The sequence below is a fragment of the Larimichthys crocea genome, chromosome XXI, assembly GCF_000972845.2.
Source record: "Larimichthys crocea isolate SSNF chromosome XXI, L_crocea_2.0, whole genome shotgun sequence".
Lineage (NCBI taxonomy): Eukaryota > Metazoa > Chordata > Actinopteri > Sciaenidae > Larimichthys > Larimichthys crocea.
This window is the reverse complement of record NC_040031.1, coordinates 17,286,828-17,310,379: the sequence shown is the minus strand read 5'-3', so window position 1 is coordinate 17,310,379 and position 23,552 is coordinate 17,286,828. Positions and strand designations below refer to the sequence as shown.

General features: G+C 40.9%; 1 protein-coding gene across 3 annotated transcripts in view; it reads right to left on the bottom strand.

Annotated features, from left to right (window-relative positions):
- Positions 1-381: 381 nt before the first annotated feature.
- The window catches only part of LOC104917831 (FERM domain containing 5a), a 54,583-nt gene continuing 31,412 nt past the window's right edge, over positions 382-23,552 (bottom strand). Inside the window, exons 3-15 of one of the 3 annotated variants that reach the window (XM_010729393.3) lie at positions 14,660-14,764; positions 12,935-12,977; positions 12,328-12,406; positions 9,971-10,068; positions 9,131-9,254; positions 8,111-8,198; positions 7,875-7,963; positions 7,122-7,185; positions 6,908-6,999; positions 5,889-5,963; positions 4,919-4,987; positions 4,612-4,718; positions 382-1,238 (exon numbers count right to left, since the gene is read on the bottom strand). In XM_010729393.3, coding sequence (XP_010727695.1) covers positions 652-1,238; positions 4,612-4,718; positions 4,919-4,987; positions 5,889-5,963; positions 6,908-6,999; positions 7,122-7,185; positions 7,875-7,963; positions 8,111-8,198; positions 9,131-9,254; positions 9,971-10,068; positions 12,328-12,406; positions 12,935-12,977; positions 14,660-14,764 — 1,620 coding nt within the window. In that variant the 3' untranslated portion in view covers positions 382-651. The remainder of the gene's footprint in view (positions 1,239-4,611; positions 4,719-4,918; positions 4,988-5,888; positions 5,964-6,907; positions 7,000-7,121; positions 7,186-7,874; positions 7,964-8,110; positions 8,199-9,130; positions 9,255-9,970; positions 10,069-12,327; positions 12,407-12,934; positions 12,978-14,659; positions 14,765-23,552) is intronic. The other 2 variants (XM_019272281.2, XM_019272282.2) reach the window with 2 other exon arrangements.

Sequence of the window (23,552 nt, the reverse complement as noted above, 5' to 3'; positions counted from 1 at the left end):
CGATGGGGATGAATCAAAAGATATTACACTACTTTGCCTCTCATATACTTCACAGCAGTAGGCCTATCAACTCTAACGTAACTCACTCCCATCTTTATTATTAATAACAAATCAACTTCCTTCATTACCGTTTCAATCATCATCTTCTCATTTTCTTATGCAAATACATGTTTAAAAGCAATAAATAATAAATGAAGGCAACGTTCATCCGTTGCAACAAAATCTTCTGTTCCTTTAAAAGGAACTGTTTAAAATTCTTCAGTTCTTAGATTTCAGTTTTAATTTTTTTCCTTTGTGTTATTTGAAAAAATAAAATACCTGAAATGACTTGAAATTAAAAAAAAAGAAGAAAAAAGGCAAAAAAAAAAAAAAAGTCTTCTGGTTTTGTAGAAAAAAAAAGAAAAAGAAAAAAGAAAGCAAGCGAAACGAGGAGGTGGTTTGGACGGGTGGGGAGGGGGGTTAACTCAAAGTGGAGGAGGGGAAGAGACATCCTGGCCCGGTGTTACCAGGAGTGGTCCAAGCTGTATGTCTGCAGGAGGATGATGAGAGAAGCAGGGTTCATGGTTGGGACGAGGCTGCCCTCCATCACTCCGGAGTCCTAACCGTCTTCCCAGACCCCTGAACGGGCTTACGAACTCTACGACCTCACTCTCACTTGTTAATGAGCAACCCGCCCACCCAACGGAGCTTGCAGGCAAACCACCGCCTGAGGGGACAAAAGTATTCGTAATGGAACTGCTCAAATTCGGGGGTCTGGCGGATATCACGTAAAAATGCAATGTCAAGGTCTGACTCGGTGAGGATGATGAGGAGGAGGAGCAAGACAAAGAGGAGTCCAATGGTCACAAGGAGCAAACGGAGGACACTTAAGACAAATTTATTCACCTGTTCCACCTCGCTGAGCGCTGTGTCCCCCCCTGCACCTTCTTGTGCAGATCTACCATCCGCACCAAAATCACCCCCTTCCCCGCGCATGGGCGTGCCAGCCTCCGACTCCTTCTCCTCCTCGATGCTGCAGGGTGCTCCGTTGATCTGGCGCGAGGCAGCCAGCTCCATGCTGTGCTCGGCCACCGGGGTGGGCAGGACACTGTCTGAGGGGCTGTAGGCCTCATCCGAGATCACCGCAGTCCTCTCACTGTGGTCCGTGGCCTGGCTCCGGGAGCGTGGCATGAAGGAATCCCCATGGGACACTGAACGCACCGGTGTGGAGTGGGCACTGTCACGCAACGACTCCAGACCTTTTGGAGTAGTTCAGGGAGTAAGAGGCGGAGGGAAATAGATGGGAAGAAAGCTACGTTACACACATTTTACAGCATGAAAAAAGATAACTGACATGACATCCACACGTGCTGATATGAACTAATCTAATCTCTGATGGATGAAATCATTTTGTTCCACTTAGACTGGAAGTGTGCATCTCATTCAGCATTCCACACAAGTACACTTGTACAAGTACACTTACAAGCTTGCTTCCTGATAAAAAGCCAACATCCTCTCTTTTTTAATCTATGAGTACTCTGAGCTCTACGCACAGAAAGATACTAGAGGTTATCACCACTGATGCCAGGCTGGACATCAGATTTCTCCATTCGTGCACATACAGGTGACAAATTAAAGGAAAATATATTAATATATGAGATGCAGATGCTTCAACACACAACACGAGCTACCATGCCTAACAACTGGCCTGTATTTTAGGAACAGTGGCTAAAGTGAGATCTGCATTTGTAAGGAAGAACAGAAGAGAAACTGAGACCGAGACTGAGAATGTCAGAACAGAACAAGATACGGTGTGATGAGTCATACTGACAAGTGGGTGAGCGTGTAAGTCATACAGAGAACAGAGAGTACAGGCATGAATGTTTGACCCCTACAGAGAGAGGATCCTGTGGCTCTGTTATGCTGTGGGGGGGCATTTTGCTGTCATGGTTTGGGTTCACTTACAGTATAGCTTAAAGATACAAGGGGTCGCCAAATGAGTATGAAAATGATGTGACTCATATGATATGGCCTTTGCAGCCATCAGATCTCAACAGCTGGCAGATTTTGGACTTCTTACTAAGATACTTGGACACGGTTTGTTGGTTTGTCCTTGAATTTGTCACCTGTCTGTACATATCAGTTGTTTTAAAAGCTTGTGTGAGGATGCCGAATATTTGTAACATCGCCTCAAACACAAATACACGCTACAAAGTTTTTAGTACATTTTTCAACTCTATCTCAAAACACTCACATGCCCTGTCCATATTTTTCAATGCAATTCTAATGTACAGGTAAAGGTGACGAGGGATGAAATCCACAGTCCTCATTCAGGACAAAAAATGAATAACAGGTTTCAGCTGGAGTTATTATGAGGCTTAGTTAGACAAGAAATATGGTATGTTTTTATCACCATTTTTTACACTTTCTGGTATTATCTCTCCACCTCAGGAGCAACTGCAGCAACCACAAATTGTTTCAATGTGCATACATATGTATGACTGTTAATAAAAATCCAATATTGCCATAAAACATCAACTGACGGCAATACAGAGAATACAGTATAGTAAAGTTGCTACGTCAGGAGAAATGACTAAGCTGGTCGACAGATTTGTACCTACCTAAAACTATTCAACAATGCATTAGCTTCACGGTACGACAAATATACTTTACTGTTAATGTACGGCTGTACTATTAGAGTACAGTATGTGCACCCTCACTACTTTGTACATGTCAGTGAAGATGAGCTGTGGTTCAGCCATGTGCTGACGATATCACATTCTCCAGAATGTCAAAGCAGCAACGTTACACCTTCACTATAAAGAGAAAGGATTGAAATCCAGCTTTTGACGAGGAAGCAAATCTTGAGATGGACTTTTTAGAAACTGTAGGAAAAGTAGGACAGATTATGTCCGATGACTAAGCCTCTGCTGACTCCAAACTCCTGTCAAGTGAAAAGAAGGAGGCATAACGGCTGGATGAGTGTCAGCGGCCATCTTTTCTCAGTGTTGATCTGCCTCAGCTTATCCTATATTATGATTACAACAGTGAAGTAGAGAATAGAAAAAAAGGACTATTTTAATTTCTATAGTATAACTATATACTTTATAATCATAGCACACCTTTAACACCACACCATCATACTGTCAAATGTTTGGAACCAAATATAGCTGCTAAAGTTGTCCAATCTAAATCAACAAACTTTGCTCGACTAAACAACTAAGTAGAAAAATTAAAAAATGCTTGTCCAACTACTGAGACCTTAAGAAGACACAGACAACCACAGGAATAGCGTCCCTCCCCACCAACATTAATGTGCCTGATTTAGAATAGAGAAAGCCATTTGGCACGTCCATGCAAAGCACACTCCTGGCTGGCTTTGTGATGAGTTTACCTGGAGGCTGAACACAGGGCAGCGGAGTGCCAGGAAGAGGGCTGACGCTGGCAGATTCCTGCTGCCCCGTCAGAGCAGGGTAGAGGGGCAGGACGCCTAGGGCCTTGCCCAGCATACGAGGCCCCAGGCTCAGCACACGAACCTTCACATCCCGGTAGCAATGGTTGATCATCCGCAGGTGGACATTCACCCGGGTGGTGATACGGATCAGACACTTCACCATAGCTGCAGCATGCACGTGTTTATCCTGTCCTTATGGTCCCTGTCCCGGAGTCCAGGCCACAGTCTTCCTGTGTGTGTGTTTGTGTGTGTGTGTGTGTCTGTTAGGCCGAAGTGTTCTGCCTTAGTTGCAGTTTGTGGAGAGGAGCGTGTGAGGTAACACGGTGTGTTTCTGCAGCACTGCTACAATTGACAGCATTGGCCTGACTTGGTTTGGCCCCACCCAGGCTTGTGACATACATGGAGTAGAAGACCCAGGCTATTTTCAGCTGGGGTATTAATACCACTGTAAGACACCCAGTCAGCACACACTGGGGGTAGGAAGCTCTTATGGCTTTCTTGAACCCACAGAAAAGGACCGTCAGTTTACACAGTACACCTGCTTCTGACCTCTGTTTATCTCAGTGTACAAAGAGTTATGGTGTGGACTTGAAAGGCAGAGCCAGGCAGGACGGTTCGCTCGCTGTGTCCATTCAAGTAACAGAGTTAGAGTAAGGCCACCTGTTTGGGGACAAGAGCCTGCAGGTGGGCTGAATGAGCTGCTATTGTGTTAGCTCAACAAATACACAATCGCTGAAACACAAACAGAAGCTCTGAAAAGCTGCATTCAAGTGGAGCAGGCTGACTGACGCACACACCTGCAGCATGCCCCACCAGCGCAGTAAGCATGAACTGGGCCAAATGGCTCTAGTTACAGTATGTGTGTGTGCGTGCATGCGAGTGTACGCACTAGTGTGTTTTCTTAAGATGGGGAGGAGTTCTCACAAATAGGACTAATGGCTCCCTGATCCATTTAAAATGTTATGCCAGCCAGACTGCTGTTTTAATAGCACATTATCCATGATTATATATGAAGACACACAACTGCTTCCTGGACAATTTTATGTTTCAGTGGATGAGGATGACATGTATAAGACCTCTAAAGAACACATAGTGTCTTTTAAAAAACACACATTTGCCCCCAGCACTACCATAGCTACTGTAGGTAGAGGTCCTCTTGGTCGAAGCTCAGTTCTTACCCTCCATGATGGATATGTGCACAGCTCTCCGACGCGTGCGTGGTACACTGCTGAGGCGAGGCCCGTGGGTGATGGATGGACAACTTCTGCTGGGCACAAGGCCAGCCCTGCAGAAACAAACACACACAGATGCACAAACATCACTGCATAGAGAGACAGCTGCGAGTAGAAGTAACTCACACTGTAGCCAGTAGGTGCTGCTGATATAATGACATCTACAGTAGCTTGGTTCCTAAGAAAATGGAAGAAAATGCAAAGAAAAATCTGATTGAGAACATTCTGACCTCTCCTGAGTTTAAAACTCTACCTGTGTATTTCTGGAGGTTCGCGTTTGATTTTGGCACTCTGCTCCATCACCTCTTTTGCCACTCGTCCACTGTTATAAAGCACAGAGACGATGCTCAGGATGAGTTTTACATACATGCACACCCATACACACACATAACCAGGCACCCTAGTGTCGCCCAATGCTACGAAAGCCATCACTGCAGTGGATGAGTACATCACATGAGCATCATGACTGAATTAATCCGGTGAATTCAGTTTTGTGTAACTGAATTACCACCAATCAGACAAATGCACACAGACGTGCAGGCAAAAAAATATCAAAACAATGATCATGGCTTGACCATCAATAGTAAAATCACTATTTAACAAACCAGGCTTGTGATTTCATATAGTGCTGAGGTTTTGAGATATCCAGATCCTTCCACCATCACAATGAGAGCTATTTCTTTAGCATAAAGTAGTTCCAGTAAAAATGATTCACAGCAAGGTTTGTAAATAGTCCAGAGTAACTGGGGCATTGTCTCTGCAAAACCATGTTGCTGTTTAAATTTGTCATTTTCATTTTTCAGTGCCAAATAAAATAAGATTTCATTCACTTACAGAGGCAGAAATCTCAAAATCTTTGCAAAGAAAACAAAAACTGTCCATCCAAGTGAAAACATTTTTGAGTGAACTGATCCTTTAATAAAGGACACCACCACTACCACTACTACTACTACTACTACTACTACTACTACTACTACTACTACTACTACTACTACTACTACTACTTACAGCTCATACAAGGTGATGCCTCATGTGTCCCCTTAATTTTCCCCTCTCTGTCCTCTATTTTGTGAGGTGTCAGTACTATCCTCTGGGCTGTACAGTAGGCTGACGTTTCAGCACAGAAGGCCACGTCTCCTGGGGACATCTCTCTCCACTATCATCTAGGTGGCTTTCTCCTACTATGCCTCTCATCAGTCGTACTGTTTTGCTGTGTACTCTACCTGTAACGGAAACGGCTGCCCTTGAAGAACAGGTTGCTGCTGGACACTGTGCGAACCTGACTTGACTTCTCAAGCCTGATGGAACAAGAAAAAACAACAGAAAGATGAAGCTGCACCTAAAGGAAGGAAAACTATTGGTATGAACATGAAAATATGAACAATCCACACTCATTTTGCAAGACTATGTTCCTAATATGACCACAGTGCTGAAGCAGGAATATAATCTTTGCTTTCTGAACAAAGCAGAAACTAGGATCAAATACACTGCTTTTAAATTATGCATTGGGCATTATGCATCCTCAACACGGCTCCATACAGTATTCAATATGTTTATATTGTCATAGTAAGTGAGACATTCATTTTTAATGTTTCGTTTTGCTTTCAAGGGATATGTGTGTTTCTCGGAAGACACATCATCTGTATCACATGTCCTCTTGCCTTTTAGTTCCCCAGTCTCCTTATTACAGTAAGATCCTAATAAGTGGGAGGCTGATAAAATATTATTTGCCACTTCAGTGAGTCATCAAAAGGTCAAATCATATTCAGTCCATCAATGCTCTGTCCTTCCCATGCCCCCTTTATGTCTCTCATTCCATCTGCTAACCCCCACATGCACCCTTCATCACCTGAGCCATCAGCTCCGACTCATTATTACACCACCCCCAGGCCTCTGAGCTCACTGGCTTCTTGATTTCTTTCTTTTTTTAATCGCCTTTTCTGAGCAAGAGAGAGCGGAGGGGACCTGCACTATTACTCATGGCTGAGACAGGTGAGCCATATCTCAGAGGGAGCGCTGAAGTGCTTGCAGTCTCGTGCCAGCGCACACTCGTTCACTAAAGGTCAGATGCAACTCACACCTCATTTTCCCGCCAAACAACCCGAAGGGGAAAAGGCTTTTAAGGACAACCAAGATACCATGACGGTAACCTACCCAACAGCACAAATGGATGCAGAGCTAGTGACATGACAGTGTGCTTAAGGAAGAAAAACAATGAAATGGAAGAAAATCGTGAACTCACTTATAAAAAGCTTGGTTCTCCACTCCGCACTTCCAAAGGTGCTTGCATGCCTCCGGCGTGGGCGCAAAGTATGTCAAGATGATCTTTTCATCCTGCACGTTGAAAATAAAGAGAACGTGCAGGAAAATATAACAAACCAAGACAGAGAAGCTCTAGAGCACATGACAACATTCACCTGACTTTTCATCCCATGTCCAGCAATTCATGCTCTCACCTCCTTCTGATTTGCATATACGTGGAACGTCTTGCCTTCGAACTTCAGCTTGGTCACCTCATTCCTGTCCAGGAGACAGCGAATCAGCAGTTACACATACAGCAAGTAGAAACAGAAAGCCACAGCCTCTTTAAATATTCATGAAAAAACAATTTGAGATCACATCAACAGTCACGGACCTCTGTGTTTGGCTGGCAAAACAAATCAGGGATAATATTCCCTGGGGGGGAGAATTTGAGGGGGGGGAAACCTGAGCTCTATTGAAGGCAAACAAAGAAAGCCACAATAAATACTGCAAACATAAAAAGTCTGTCTTTATAATTTTAACAGGAACCTTCAGTTAAAACCAAACAGACAAAAAGACAAATGTTTCATAGAAATGTACCGTGTTGTATACATTGATCCGCCTGTAAACCATCTGGCTGAATTCAAATCAGTAGGCACCTCCCACAAGTAGACCTAGTGGTATCAAGCTATTGTTCTGATCTAGCTGGTGTAATTAGCCATCTGTGCACATGAAAGCTGCAGGCTTTGACCACAGGTAGAGGTAGATGGATGAGCTTTGTTGACTGTGATTGTACAACCCGCTATAGTGCACATGCTGTTTCATGCAGCACAACCTGTATTTATAGCATGTATGTCAAATCAGGAAAAAAAATAAGACCTGCAGTGTTTGACTATTTACATCCTGCAAGCACACAAGGAGCGTGCTGTCTCTGGCTCGCGCAGGAGAATGTTTCACATTTGGCTCACCATTTGAGAAAATGAACTCTCTTGTTTCCCTGAAGCACCACGAAACCAAATGGTGTGAAGGCGAGGAAGGCTGGGTTCCCAGACACATCCTGAAAAACAATTTCAAAAATACAACACGTTTAAACACAATTCAAACAGAGCAAACGTGTTTTAGCGTGTGCCGTATATTCCGTGAGGATTCCCGTTTGTTTTAAATGTTTTTCCGTCTAAAAATAGCACAGCAGTGCTTGACAAACCTTGCATGGATGCGGATCAACACCATATGTCTCCAGCATCTGAGCTTTCTGCAGGAAATTTCTCTCTGATGTTTCAGGTGTCTGTCCACTGGGGAGGGAGAGCAAGAACACACCGAACATCTGTGTCAGTTCTCCGTAAGCGTAAAAAATGCAACACAATCTTGAAAGGCCAAAAACTTCCGAAAGAGGCACAGACAAATTAATTTCCAGTGATGTGGTGCGTCAGTCTAGGTTCTACGAAAACAAAATCAAACATTGGCTTTAGATCAAGCTGAGGCAAAGGTTATGTGATAATATATATAAAAAGTATTTTTAATCTCAGCTTTAACTTTCAGGCTGTCAAATCACTGTATTCAGAGTGAAGCACTGTGGTGAAAAAAAGAAAAGACCACTAGTGGGCAGCAGTGTCTCATGCTGTTTGTCACTTGGCTCCTACATCATCAAAACTAGACTTTGTTGATGCAATTCTGCCTCCACTGTGTCTCATCTTACATCATTAAACAGACATCTTTTGTTTTTTTCTGGATGAACTTTACTTGTTTGACTACCTCTTAACAAATGTGAGATCATAGTAGCTCATCCACGTCAGAAATGCTAAAATACTTTAGTGCAAACAAGAATCAGTTGGGGGGGATCAGTCTGTGAATGCAACACTTGCTCACCCGCTGTATGTGAGAGTGGTGTGTGTCTTTGTTTGTGTTCATAGACTGAAGCTGTGGCTAGGACCAATCATTAATGACTATAATAAAGGCCAGGCTATGAGCTCAAGACAATCTGACCTGAGTTATTTGAGTGGATAGTGGAGGAGGAGAGTGCTTTTCTCCGCTATCTGCTCAAATAAGCGACAATAATCTGTCTGGCCAATCCAATTCGGGCCAACGGCGCCTCATTACTGCAATCAATTACATAAACGTCAAAGGAAATCTGTTTGTTCAGCCTGTATTAGAGCACGATCTGCAGGTATGTGAAAACAACAGATAGGCACATAGTGGAGATTCAGTTTTATATTTTAGTGCTTACATCAGCTCTGTCTTGTGTAGGTCTGAAATCCGGCGCTCCAGCTTCTCCGAATGTTTAGGGAAGAACTGGAATTTGGAGCTGTAACCTTCAGGATGCTTGCCGGGGTCGTAATCACCAATCTCAGCTGGAGGAAGGATCAGAAAAAAAGTTAAATATACACAAACATTCAGAACAAATAAAGGTTAAACATTATATCTGCACAGTGGTGTTTTTTGCCAGTGGAGACAGGATTATTTGTGTTCCTTCATGCCACACTGCACTCCCTCAGATGACCCTGATGCCGATTTCTCTCTGCAAGGAGGAGCTGACCAGGCAGTCCATCTTTAATTCATCAGCCCCTCCTCCAGAGGACATGCCTCTCCTCAAACACTGTGCTTTCTGTGATGTAAGGTGTACCACACTACCTCAGGTGAGTTGTGTTTGTTTATGTCTGTATTTGTCTCTATGCTAAGGTCCCAGATAATCACATCAAAGACTTTATAATTTAGTGTTATTTCTTGGTGCAAGTCACTGAACTAGTCATCATCATCATAACAGAATAACTTTTTGAGTCAATATCAGAATGCAAAACCACATCCAAAGAGCGTGAAAGGCTTATTACACAGGCAATTTTATGTATGATTGAGAAAAAGACACTCCAGGCTTATTCTTGGAGCAGAATCATAGTGTATATTCTCACTCTATCAACCTCATTCAGCTTCTTTCCACATAAAAATCCATTTGCTTTGCTGACAGTGTTCATCAGATTGGTGAACTACAGGGCATGATAAAACAGAGGTCACGGACATAGTGCGAAGCTGAGAGTGGTGTAAGTCATTTCCATCTGTCAACTTCCATTACCTTGAAGGATGTGGGCAGCAAGCATGGCTGCATCCGAGGTTTTACACAGCAGCCGGCCGTGATAGAGGTCTCTCTTAATTTGCAGGAAGACGAGATATCTATAAATGAAAAGGAGAAAAATCACATCAGACGTCTGCCTATAAAAATACTGATGATAATGATTAACACACCAAGCTACTCATCCAGCTGCATTTCACAGTGAAAAGGATTAAAAACAATAAGAAAAAGCAGAGTAGGAACAGAAACAAACCTGATGATCCTCAAAGGCTGGGGGCTTCACATTCCCTATGGATGATTTGAATATTTCTTTTTGATTTAGCTGAAATGAGGGTTTTGTTTTGGGGGAAAAGGAGGATAGGAAGCCCCTGAGGGAAAAACTGCTACTGATACTCTGCTTCTCTTAGAGCCTCCAGCCTAGTTACAGACTCACCCAACCAATCAGACGGCATCTGTAGCAATCTGTAATATCATGATGCTGATGATAATGACTATTATCATGATTATTATCATTATTACTTTTATAGGCAAGAACAACACATTAAGTGAGATTATTAGATGGATTCTTGTGTTGTAAACCTCCCAACCTTGAACAGGAAAGAAGACATCTCATTGTTTCCCACAAACAGCCGGGCAGACCTGCTTGCCTCTATCTAGGCCATTTCCACATAGGCTAATAACGCTTCCTGTGCGGAGAGACGCATTAAAAAGCTGCCCACATTTCCCATGTTGTTCAACCGACACTTGTGAAGGTGTGATGAGTACAATAAACAGGTAATAATTCAACAGCTATATTAGTGCTGATGGCTGTGGGTGTTGTGCTTGTATTACAAAACATCTGTATGATACATCCGTGAACCCACAGACATACTTTTCTGTCTATTTCTGTCTGTACTATTTCACATTTACAGTACTTATAGTACACTGTCAATTAGTTTCTATTAATTTATTTGTTTAGTCTAGGGGGGTAAATTAGCCGTCGAGCTAACTCTGGCAAAATTGTTATTAATGTAATTAATGTGCATTTTCCCCACTAAATGTACCATATATATAGATTTCCTCTTTCTTTGTTTTGTTTTTTTTAATCATGTGAAAACTCTTTCTTTTTTATGTGTATTTTATATGTGTATGCTAATGAGGGTTTAAAGCCAAAATGCATTAGCACAAGCTGATTCTATATAAGCAGTAGAGTGGTAAATGGTTCTTAAAATTTGTTTGGGGGAGACGCAGCTGGAACGCATGCTACCAATACTCTGAATGGGCTTATTTCAGAGAGGACATTTTGACACGTCACAGTAGGAAAAACACAAGCGGAAATAATAAAATGAATGAAGGCTGAATTCCTTTCAGCTGCTTCAGCGGCTAGGATCACGGTCTTGTGCATGCTTGCTCACTGGTACACTTGAATAGAACAGAGCCACTGTTAATGTTATTAGTAACACCTGTGCTTTCCCTACTATGTCCGATCGAAATGCTGTGAATGCTGTGCTGTCTGTTTTGGTCTCCATAGAATTTCCATATGGCATAAAAGCATCCCAGCACAATATAAAGAGAGGGAGCAGCTACTGAAGCCTTGTGCGTGATTGATTGTTTACCCTATCCCTCCCTCTGCGGTCTGCCCTCTCCATTCTCATCATCATGTATCACTCCGTCTCCTCCTCACCCCCACACCCGAGCCATTCATTCGCCCTCTTTTCCTTTTCCACTCTCAATCAGCACCCTTTGCCGCCCATCTCCTCTAGCTGCTCTGTTCATTATGTACACTCTACATGTGGTGCACATTTCATCTCATTACACCTCAGAGAGAGAGAGAGAGAGAGAGAGCGTGGCCTCCTCTATCAGTAAAAGTACACACATATACCAGATGGCTACTCTCTGCATTATCTGGAGGCAGTGTCTCAGTTTTATTTGTCACTTTCACCTTTCCGCAAATTTAGGAAGGATTACAATGGGAAATATGTGTGGATTTAACACAAACAACTGTATTAGTGTTGCTTCAATGTTCTACCATATCGTATCATCCTTCTGAGACTAGCTTACTAGGAAAGGCTTTCACAGTCCTCTCCACCTCACAACTGCTCTTGCAAACTGTGCTTTGTGTAATATTTATCATAATGTTTTAGACAATAAGGTACTCAGGCATTTTAATTATGAAAACCCATAAATAATGTTTTGGAAAGAGACTTGTCTGCTCTGTTTAAGAGTGTTAGAACACAATCTGTTCTACAGACAGTACCAAGCAGGTTTGTCAAATCATGGCAGGCTCTCCATGAAAACTTTTAAGTGAAATAAAGGTAAAGCTGTAGCTGTAGAGTCCTTATCAACTCATCTGAAGTGAAAGCAACAACATGAGGTCGTACCGAGTGATCTCCTCCTTGAGAGCAGCAGGCTCAGGAGGGTAGAACTTGACTCTCAGACACATGGTGAATGGCGGCTGAGCTGGAGGAAACAAACATTTAGGAAATGGACGAGAGTAATTTTGTTATAGGCAGTCAAACAATCAACGAGACATTAGGGCAGCAACTAAGACTATCATGTGTATTGAAAAACAGCTAGGTTGCACATGTGGAAGAAATATTCAAGATGTTTACTGTAAACAATAGGACAGTGTAAACATATTACATTCAAACTTTTACATGAATGAAAGTGTGAAAGGTGTTAACACCAAGCTGTACTTAAAATATTAGAAATAAAAGATCTTATTATATATTATTTGGTCTAGTACCTAAAAATTGTACAGTTCTTGATACTTGAGTAAATTTGTTTCACCATTTTCACCATAAAAGTTTCCCGTTTTCACTGAATAAATGAACTTCATGGCTCAATCAGTTATCGGTGTTTGCACTGTTTATTTTTTTGTGAAATCATCTCCACGGTATGTTGTGTGTATCAAATATAAATTAAGTCATTGATCCACATCAGTGCAGATCTAATTTAAGATGAGAAACATAAACTCAAAGTACTTACATTTCATTTGCTTTGCAATTGATTTTGTGAACTCCAACCAGTGCTGCGTTAGAAAGAAAAACAGATCATTAAATGTCACCAAAGAAATGAGTAACCCACACGTCAATTCATTCATCTGACACTTTCAAAATCAGCTGCCATGATGCTCAGCTGTTACTACTGACAGTTTTCTTTGGAAACCTGTTTATGCCACATATGGTGTTACAAGGGCACATTTTAAGCAATATGAAATATGGTAGAGCTGCACCGGATATAAAGAATTTGCAAGCTTTCTTTAAAAAATAATAACATCAGAGGTCTCTTCTCTTCAGAGCATGAAGGCTGATTAGACAACAGGTTTTGACTTAAGTGAGCTCCTGCTGGTTGTGACAGTTACACAGGCCCTATGCTGTGTGTCTACAGCCACATTCAGAGTCTTCATTCTCTCTGGGAGCATATTCTCTCTCCATCTTTCTCCCAGGTTGCCTTCTCGCCAAACCAACCCACCCACAGCAACAACCACCAAAATAGTCCTGAGTGACAGCACAGAAAATGCAACATCAGCAGGACTTGGCTCTTGTCTGCAGGACTACAACATGATCTGTGAACATGTGAATACTTCATGAATCAAGCAACGCTCACTACACGCCTCAGAGCAGAGGAGCCTGATGTGGAGCAACCGTCAGTCTAACATGTGGTGTGAATGAGAGAAACCGAAGAACACAACTTTTCACTCCGACTATATCAAATACGATCAATTTTTAAAGTGTAGTCACACAGCTGTGATTTTTATATGGACAGAAAAGCAACACAGTGATGTGTATGGAGTCCATTGCTGACTATTGACAGAAATCTTTTTTTTCTCAAAGAGTTATATGAGCATGACTGTGCGTTAAATACAAAGCTGAAGTCAGAAAACTTTTATCTGAGCTCAGCATAAAGGTGAAAGCAGGGAGAAACAATTAGTCTGACTCTTCAGAAATTCAAAGTAATTCTACCAGCACCTCTAAAGCTCACCAAGTAACATGCTGTACCTCCTTTATTTCAGACACAAACATAAATGTAAAAGCAACAACTTGTGGATGTCTCATAAGCATCTGTTTCAGAGACACAATAAAATGAAATAAAATGTATTTATTTGGGGGTGCACAATTTGCAATGGCAGTTGTCGATCCCCTGCCAAAATATTAAACTACTACTTTAAACCAGGAACAATATTACCAAATCACAAGTTAGTTAAAAAGACAAGTTATAAACTTTAATACTATACTGTGCTTTGCATCATATCATTGGAATGAACTACAAAACTATTAAATTACGTCTTTGACAGCTATTTCTTTAGTTTGCTTTAATGTTTGTGATTTCTTTTGGGACATGGACCTGAATAATATTGTGGCTTTGATCTGAAAAGTATAGACTTTACTTTAAAGCTGCAGTAAGAAACATTTTAATATACATGGTGTAAAAACCCTACTATCAAACCCACAACTTGAAACGTAGTATTCTGGAGCCGGATGCCCTGCAAACCTCATTCCTTGTGCCATACCACTGTCCCCCAGGGTCAGCTACTCGCCAGTATCATTGACTGTATACATAAAAATTAATGTTGTCTCTTTGACAACACACACCCATAGATTTCTGTAGAGCCGTGGTGGCTCTCGCTGTCAGCATGGTATGGTGATATGGCGACTAAGTGGAGCTGAATGAAACCTGTTCATGACACCTGTAACACACACAAACTCTTACCCGCTGCTTGTCTGGATCCACATATCTGATGCCAAAATAGTCTTTCTCCAGCAAGTTGAGGTGGTGGCAGATGAGGTCAAACAAATACTGTCCCTTTGCATCCCTCTGTAACAGAAGAGAAGAAAAAAACAAAAGTTCAGCAAGCATGCCCACGACAACAAATCACAAACATATTTGAGTATGTGGCCATGAACAGATCAAACAAGGAAAAGCCACTGTCCTGAGTTCATGAGAAATCATTCCTGCTAGAATGTGCTTCAGAATTTTTAAAACCATGCCAGAGATATCCCACATTCATCCAATATTAATACACAGCCAGAGCCATCTGAAGTGTCTGGAATAAATCCCGTCCACATCTAAAAGAGGAGCTCAAAGAGAGGATGGATTAAATATGTAGAGATCTCACTGGGGTTTTGCTAATACTCTGCACTCTGAGCCTCATGAGGAAGCTTCCCGAAGAGAAACATTTGTGTAAACTGCAACACAAGAGACGGCTGGGTGTCCTCCTGTGTCCAATACATATCTGGTTACCCTCCTCCCTATTCACAGCAATGTATCCGGATAACACTGCTGAATATCCTGGCTCAAACCAGAACATTTGGATCAGACTGTAACAGAACTGTAGAGATCCAACAGTAGCACATAATACAGTCTGAAATGTTTAAAACCTCAAAATATGGCAGGACAGAAGCAAATGAAGTGCTGCTCTTCAACATAATTTGTTACTTTCCCTCTGGAAGAGTTTTCTATACCTGTGAGAGATGATACTATTTGCATAAGTACATTAAGAGTGATGATTACAACTGGGCTCACTGCTGCAGACAGCCAGGTAAAGTAATAAGTCACAGTTCTTCAAATAACCAAACACCTGCTGAGGTGCCAGACGTCTGGGAGGTTACACACCTCAAGTTTTCAGTTTCAATGAAGTAAAAAAAACCTGCGATCTATAACATTCTTGGATCTTGACTTCTGTCGCATTGTATCACATTTCTAGTGAATGTGTAAAGTGTGGGGTTGATTAATCTTGTCAGGAATACAGCAGACATTAAAAAACCTAAAGCCACTCCAGTGCTGGTACTGTGTACTGTCTCCCTCCATGCCAGGGAGACGTCATGGCCACATGCCGCATCACAGACTCGTCTCAGTGGGGGAATCTTTGGGTGAGTGCTTTAATGGGTCAAACGCTATGAGGAGTCACACTGTTCATGGGCATTTGGAGGTGACATTTTATTTAACAGAAGGGATTTTTTTTCACATCTTTGTACAAGCTAAAGTTATTGTCAATGCACCTGTTAAATCTTACGGATCCACATTTGTACACAAGTGAGTCAAACCATTGTGTGTGATGTGAAAGGTGTCACTTTACTTACAACACTACCTGGATCTACAGTTCCAGATCTTTGAAGCATTTTAGTGTCTCTTTGGGTTTTGTTTTGCTTTTCCTCACAGTGCTTTCATCAGCCTTGTACCTTACCACACCAGACAGGTGTTTCATAAATAAAAGCTTCTATAAACCCACTGTGTACGCCCGAAAAGACAAGGTTAGTTACTAGCTGGTGAACATAGTGGAGCATTTAGCAACTCAACGGTCAGATATTTCTCTCAGGAGTTGGTGGAGACCTAAACAGAGCTAAAAAAGAGAGTGAATGTTGGGACTTCTCAGGAAGCCTGAAACATGACTGACCTCTAAAGGGCTAAAAATGACAATTATTGCAGCTTAAAGATGGTAATGACATCTTAAAAATATCAACTAAAATATGTCTCTAGTATCAAGCATTAAAAAACTGTCAGTAGTTATCAGCAACAAATGCTCAATCGCATCACTAGTCTTGTTTATTCTTTGAATTTCTGTATTTCTGTATTTAAGCTCTCAGTACGGCTGTTCATGTTACAAACAAGTGGAAAATGGTTTTGTAGAACTACATGTTTATATTCCTCAAACTAAGGCATTCAAATCCTGAAAGCCTTATTCATGTCTATGTTTGAATCACATGTTCGCTGCAGTCAGATGGGTACTCAATTCCTCATAATGACTCATGAGGACGGCTGAGGTCAAGGTTGGACAACTACAGTCGGCCAACTCACTCCTCCTTCCACTCTCTCTCAGCTCGTTTACTTTCTGACGGCAAGTCGAAGTGTCACTGGTAGCGCTCTCCTCCACGTCATTACTCGGGCTGCAGATAAAAGGCACTTCATTAGTACAAAGGCCTGTCGATGCCAGGCTTGTCCCTTAACTGCCGTCACTGCCTGTGACCAGATACTGATAGGAGCTCCGCTACTGGAGGTAACTGACCTTTTTGAAGCGAGACCGAGGGGCTTCATGGGTGCTCACCACTGTCACTTCGAGATTATTCCCTCTCTCTCTGTAACATTACTAATACTAATACCATCAGATGCCCGCTAACGTAGGCCTTGATTAAATAAAGAAACAAGGATCTTTGTGCTCTGACACATATACACATAGATTTTTTGAAGAATCACATACACATGCACACACAGAAATAAAATAAAAAATAAAAATGCAGAGGCATGCAAACTACTGCTCTGTGAAAACTGATGAAAGAAATCATTTTTCCTTGATCAAGAATACACATTTTTTTAAATTAATCAATCTACCAAAACTGTATGATGTAAATTAATTAAAAATATTAAGGTTGTATGCACCAAGGACACACTGAAAGCACAATGAACACAGTGAAAAAATATTTTGTGCAAAGCATTCTTCTTCCTGTGGTTTTAACGTTGGGCTGAGAATCCTGTTATAAGGAGCCACAGGGAGCAACAAAGGCAACCACAAATTAAAAAACGGTTCTGTGCGGAGAGGACACATTGAGTCAGAAAGACATCTGCTCTTTTGTTGCATGGAAAGGAGCAAGTTTGTTAGTATTCAACAGCACTCCCACCAACCACCCTCCCCTTCCCCCATTTCTTGCTCCCCGGTGCCCCCTGCCTTCGTCTCTGCCCCGCATGGAGCACTGCTGCATTATTCCCCTGCTGGTCTCTCTAATTACAAGATTGAGGTGATTGTAGGAGAGAAAGGAAGTCTCGAAATTTCTAATTAACATTAATGAACCTTTTTCTAGATTTGCCTCTCAATATAACCCTATAGTCTTAACTTGTAAAAGGTTTTATTGGTTTGTAAGAAAACAACCAGGTGACCAAGTGTGACTGTTTACAAGATCCAGTCCTGTTGTGTTACAACAGGTACGGGCCTCAAACCTCATGTCTGTTCACCAGGAGCTCACCTATGGCCAAAAATACCTAAAGACTGTGATGTTATATCTCTAGCAGCATCTCTGACATGTCTAAGCTTAGTCTGAAAATCCAGAATTCATCTAGAATGCAATGTTAACCAATGCAAGTTCAGAAAGAGCCGGATCTGAATCTTTATGGTCTTTTTTTGGTTGATCAAGAGAAAATCAATTGTTTACACGTTTGATAAAAGATTAAACATTTTGAGTAATTTTTCAACTCTCAGGTTCCAGCTGCTTCAATGTGAGGACTGGCTCCTATTTTCTGCATCATCATCATCATCATCATCATCATCATCATCATCATCATCATCCCCCAAAATCTATTAAATATTTTGGGGACATCACCTGTCATCTAATTTTTTATAGACTAAACTATTAATCAAGAAGACAATAAACAGATTCATCAATAATCAAAATAATCATTAGTTCCAACCAAATATATAATATATGCATGTGATTGTGAAATAGTACATCAATCAGAGTTATTTCATTTAATCAGTTTAATTAAGCAGGTTATTATTTCACACATTTTTCCTCTCTGACTGTTTTAGTTCATAAAGCCACCTTTCCATATTTTTTCTGGCTAATAATTAAGTCTAAATATTGTGAAAAATGTTTGACTAGTTTCACCCATGAATTAATATACTCACGCATCACCTCCATGCTTTCAACAACCAAATTTGTTCACATCTCTCACAAAGATCTTTCTGACTGAAAACAACACAGGGATTTTCCTTCCTTCTGAAGAGCCCCCAGCGAACAATAGACACTTTCCTTTCAGATAAATCATTAAAATGGTCACCATATCAACGCAGGAGCACAGACCATTAATAAAAGATTGTATCACTTTATAGTGGAACATGATGCCATTGACAGTGTGGCACTGTGTGTGTGTGTGAGAGAGAGAGAGACAGCAGGGTAAAGCCAAAGGTACCTAGAACACTGTGGTGATTTCTTTGGTTTCATAAGCAGATTACTTTCCTTTGTCCCAGGAGGCTGAGCGATAGCGCTGTTTAATGGCTGCACAGAGTTCAAGTCATGACCCTGCCACTTCAGCTGGGACTAGGAGCACACAGAGGCCAACGCACAACCACTTACAGCTAATGTGAAGCTCTCCTTGCAGTACACTGTCTGTTTCTTTCATGTCATAAACTGAAATGCTTCCCACAAGGTTCAAATTAATTAGACTGTAAAAATTAGACAGGACCTTTATGTAGCCCCTCAGTTCATCCACTGTCTATAAAAAGCTGTTTTAGTTCCTGCCCCCTTCACTAAAAAGCCCACTTTTTCTACGATTGGCCAACTTCCAGAAGCATGCCATGGGGCAGCACCTAGTGATTGCGAGCACAGCAATGTTAGATGCCGCCGGAGTGAAGTGTTTCAGGGGATTTGACCTCATTGATTACTGTACAAATACACAACTTTATTTATATGTTAGGGAGAGATTTTTCTGGTCTTCTGGCTACGTTAGCAACAAGTAAAGCTATCTGTCCATCAGGATACTTAAAAGAGAGAAGCATGGTGGCTGGAGGACATCGGAGAAAAGCGATGAAACGCTGTGCAATGCTTTAGTGACTTCCAGAAAGCCAAGGATTGTGCAGCATCTCCTCAACATTTCTCTGTCTTGTAGCTCGCCAGCTAAGCGATGGAATAACTGCTTGTTGTCATGTTGTCAAGTTAAAACAGCACAAAAATATTGGATGGTGGGTCTGGATGTGACATGCTGGGAGCAGGAATGAGGGCAGTGGATTGAGAATTTTGAAACTTTTACTATATTTGTGCAGCACGTAGACCTGCTTTATAAAAAAAAAAGACGGTGAGGTGTTTAAATGCAGTGTCAGTCTTAGTATTTTTTGTTGTGAATCATGTTCATCATTACCACCATAGGTATTTTAGCCATTATTATGTCATTCTAAACCTTCTAAAATATTATAAAACAATAGATTAATGCACTTTGTTGCAGCCAAATGTTTTAGAAATGCAATATTTAAAAAGGAAATAATGCATACCACTAGTTTGGTGACGATGAATCTGCTGACTTCTGAAAAACAATGGAAAAAGTGAGACTTGATGTCACTGTAATGTCACGCAAAGCTTCTGTCCATGAGAAAGGAAATCGATTACCTCCTGAAATCCCAGGAGCACTGCTTATTATTAGGGCTAAATTATTAAAAACAAGAGCTGTCCATACTGACACACGCTGGTTGAGTTTCCTTCCAACAGTATAATCAATGCCAAGAAATGAGTGTTTAAAAACACAAGTACAAAAATCACACAGCTGTAAACAAAAGACTCAAATAGGCAACATATTACTGCAAATACACTTTGCACTCTAGTAGTTAATGAGGTGAAAACAAGAATGCCTTAGGAAATAAATGTTTCATTAAACTGTGTCTTTATTATAAAACTCTAAAAACGTCCTTTCCCATTAGACCACCGCCAGAAAGCAATTCATACAGTCATTAGCTGAGGAAGACCGATGAGTCTAAGAAGAAATAACTTCAGCAACAACATCAGCGTCACAGAGATCTACTGGTCAATTACAAGATTAATCTGATGTCATTTGATACTATTTACTGTGCCCTGATAGATCGATTTAGAAAAGAAATGGCGAGGCCAAATACTCCATAAAATGAAATAAAACTAAGGTGTTGATCAGTATATGATCCAACATTTACTGTCACTGTAGTAGCTCAATGGTAGCTTTTAAATAAGGTTATGAACTGATGAAGACAAAGAGCATGTAATAGATATTGACAGAATAACTCAATAGTCATTAAACTGCTTCAATAACTGACAAATGTGAGCGACGCCAAACAAATGTACACAGAACACACACACAGATTTAACATGACGGACTCACTCCCTCTGTAGATAAGGACTCACTTTAAGGTAACAAACACATTATATTTCATATTTTAGGGCGATTATACACTAATGAAGACATACAAATGAAAATTATGAATATTTTATTCCATAACTGCCTTATTCTTCCAATAAATTCCCCTAAATCTTACACATTGGACCTTTAAGGGCACACAGATATAATGAGATGTAGTTGTAATGAGTGTTTGCTCAAGAAAAGTGGGCCATCAAAACACGATGGGAATGTGAGATTTGCCCCAGAAATGTAAAGAATGACGAGATAAGTGCACTGAAGGAGAGATGTGGATAGAGCAATATGGATAATTGCTTTTAAAGCTTCTCAACGGTAGATTGAGAAGTTTGAATGTCGGAATAAATAATTACAAGAGGAATTCACGAGCTAAGAATATTCTATTCAGCTAAATGCCAAGTCGTCTCTTCAACACCGCTCAAATATGATTCATAATTGATATGTTTAGTTAGAATCCTGCTTGACACTGTTGGAAGGGCATTCAATATCTCAACAGCATTATGATTAATGTTATTGTACTTTGATACAAATGAAAGAAGTGATTCAGGGATCCAAATGAGGCCAACTGTTATTTTCTATTCTCGTCAAATTCTTTATGCTACATTATATGACATTATATGACAGTAACATTTCAGAAATTAGATTTGTTAATTACTGTGATAAGAGGATCAATAATCACACAATAATCGTATGTAAGTTTGGTGGTTGGCTTTGCTTGATAACACTTTAGTTATGATGTTGAGTAATTCTAAAAGCAAAAAGAGAAAGCACACAATTAGAGCAATTAAAAGTAATAATTGACTGTGAGATGAAGTCATACGAGGAAAAACTTCATTTCATTACATTCAAAGCAGTAATATGTCTCTTAACTGCCAAAACTATTGTTAAGGCAAGCAGACCCAACACATTGTTTACTGTTACAAATCGTGACTATAACAGGAACTGAGTTTTCAGCTCAAGAAACATGCAAGAAAAATGTATGAGCCTGTACTAAGCCTTGAGCTAACATTTCTACAATGGCAATGCTAGTATGTTGCATCTTTGTCTCTATAAACTCAACTGGTTGCGGGTTGCGGCAGATGACCATCCACCATGTTCTGCTTGAGGTTTCTGCCTCGTAAAGGATGTTTTTCTTTGCCACTGTTGCCAAGTGCTTGCTCATGGTGTGAATTGTCGGTTCTCTGTAAACAACGTAACTAATTATGAGATAACTTCTGTTATGGTTTGGGGCTGAATATAAAATCTGAAAATGAGGGGTAATATTCACCATGTTTACCTTTGCTTTTTTGTCGTTTGGTGATTAGAACAAAACACAAAGTACAGTTGTGTAGAAATGTGATTAAGTACTCCTGAGTTCAGTAAAACTGACCTGATGGTTGCACTAGAGGAAAAGTCAAGGCGTCACCAAAGTTATAACAATTCATCTTAAGGGATGCACGAATATTTCGAACAAATGTCATGGAAATCCTTCTAACATTTGTTGAGATATCTAAGTCTAGCCCAAAGTAATGGATCATTTGACAGTCAGACACTACTAGAGCCATCCTGCTAACGTGGCTAAAAAGGCATAAAGACATTTTAATGTCAAATGTTTCCGAAAGAAATGTTGCACTTAACCCTCTGTGTCTCTGTTAAAAGACCTCCAGCGCTTCTTGGTCTACTCAATCAGGAGACTGATTGAGGAGAGGAGTGAGAGGAGTACATACACAGTGTCATAACACGGAAGTACAGTAAACAGCATTTATAACAATATGCACTCATTCATAAATAGCCAGTCTAACAGGATGTACCCTCAGCACCTTAGCAGTGGCTCTAGATGAGCATCTGATGGAGGGTTGTTTGTGACATGTGGCTAAATGATTGTGTCCTTCCTGTAGGCATGAGGAAATTAATACGTTTCTCATTTGACGATTTCTGTGTCATTAGTCCCCTCACCAGTGATGGATTTCACTCCAGCCTGGCTCTAATAGCTTTTCTGTCACATCTCTCAGCTGCATGAACAGTTCAGCATTGTGGGTACATCTATTTCAAAATATACCCCCTGCAGAACACCATGTAGAGCTAGGTTTTAAGTAATCAATGCATGGATAACACAAGTAATCACCCAGACATTGATGTGTTTTTTTTTACTATCCACATCTCTGATTGCTATACATATATACATATATATTACTAGTGAGCCTGGCATTGTTCCCCAAATACCGCCAAAAAAGAATGAGCAGCACAATTGGTGTCATGCTTAGGATTAGCATAGAAACAATGCTTCATTTTTGGCATTTGCACAGCTCTGGTGAGCCAGTTCAGTCTCCTCCAGTGTGGTGAAAGACTGCCGGGTAATGACTCAGTGTCAGTAATCCGCACTGTATGAGCCCCTCAGACCTGACATCCATTCTCACGCACTGTTAACCTCTACATGAAATGAGAGCTGGGCAGTCTTACAGCATGCAGTATTATCATAACTACATCTAGGTTTAGACCACAGGCACGACGCTTTGTACTAGACACGCACATTTGAGTTGCTGGCAAAGACTTATTCACGCACTGACTAATGTCTGCTGTTTATCAATAGCCATAAGCACTGCACTATTGGATTTCTTGGCAGGGGCGACTGTTGATGCCTCTCAGCCTTTAGTTTTTCATCCATTTCATAAATGCCATTTAAGAACATTACACCTCAACAGAAACTATTCTCAGGCAGGATCATTGTGAGCAGTTGTTAAAAGCTGCACTACATGGTCGACTA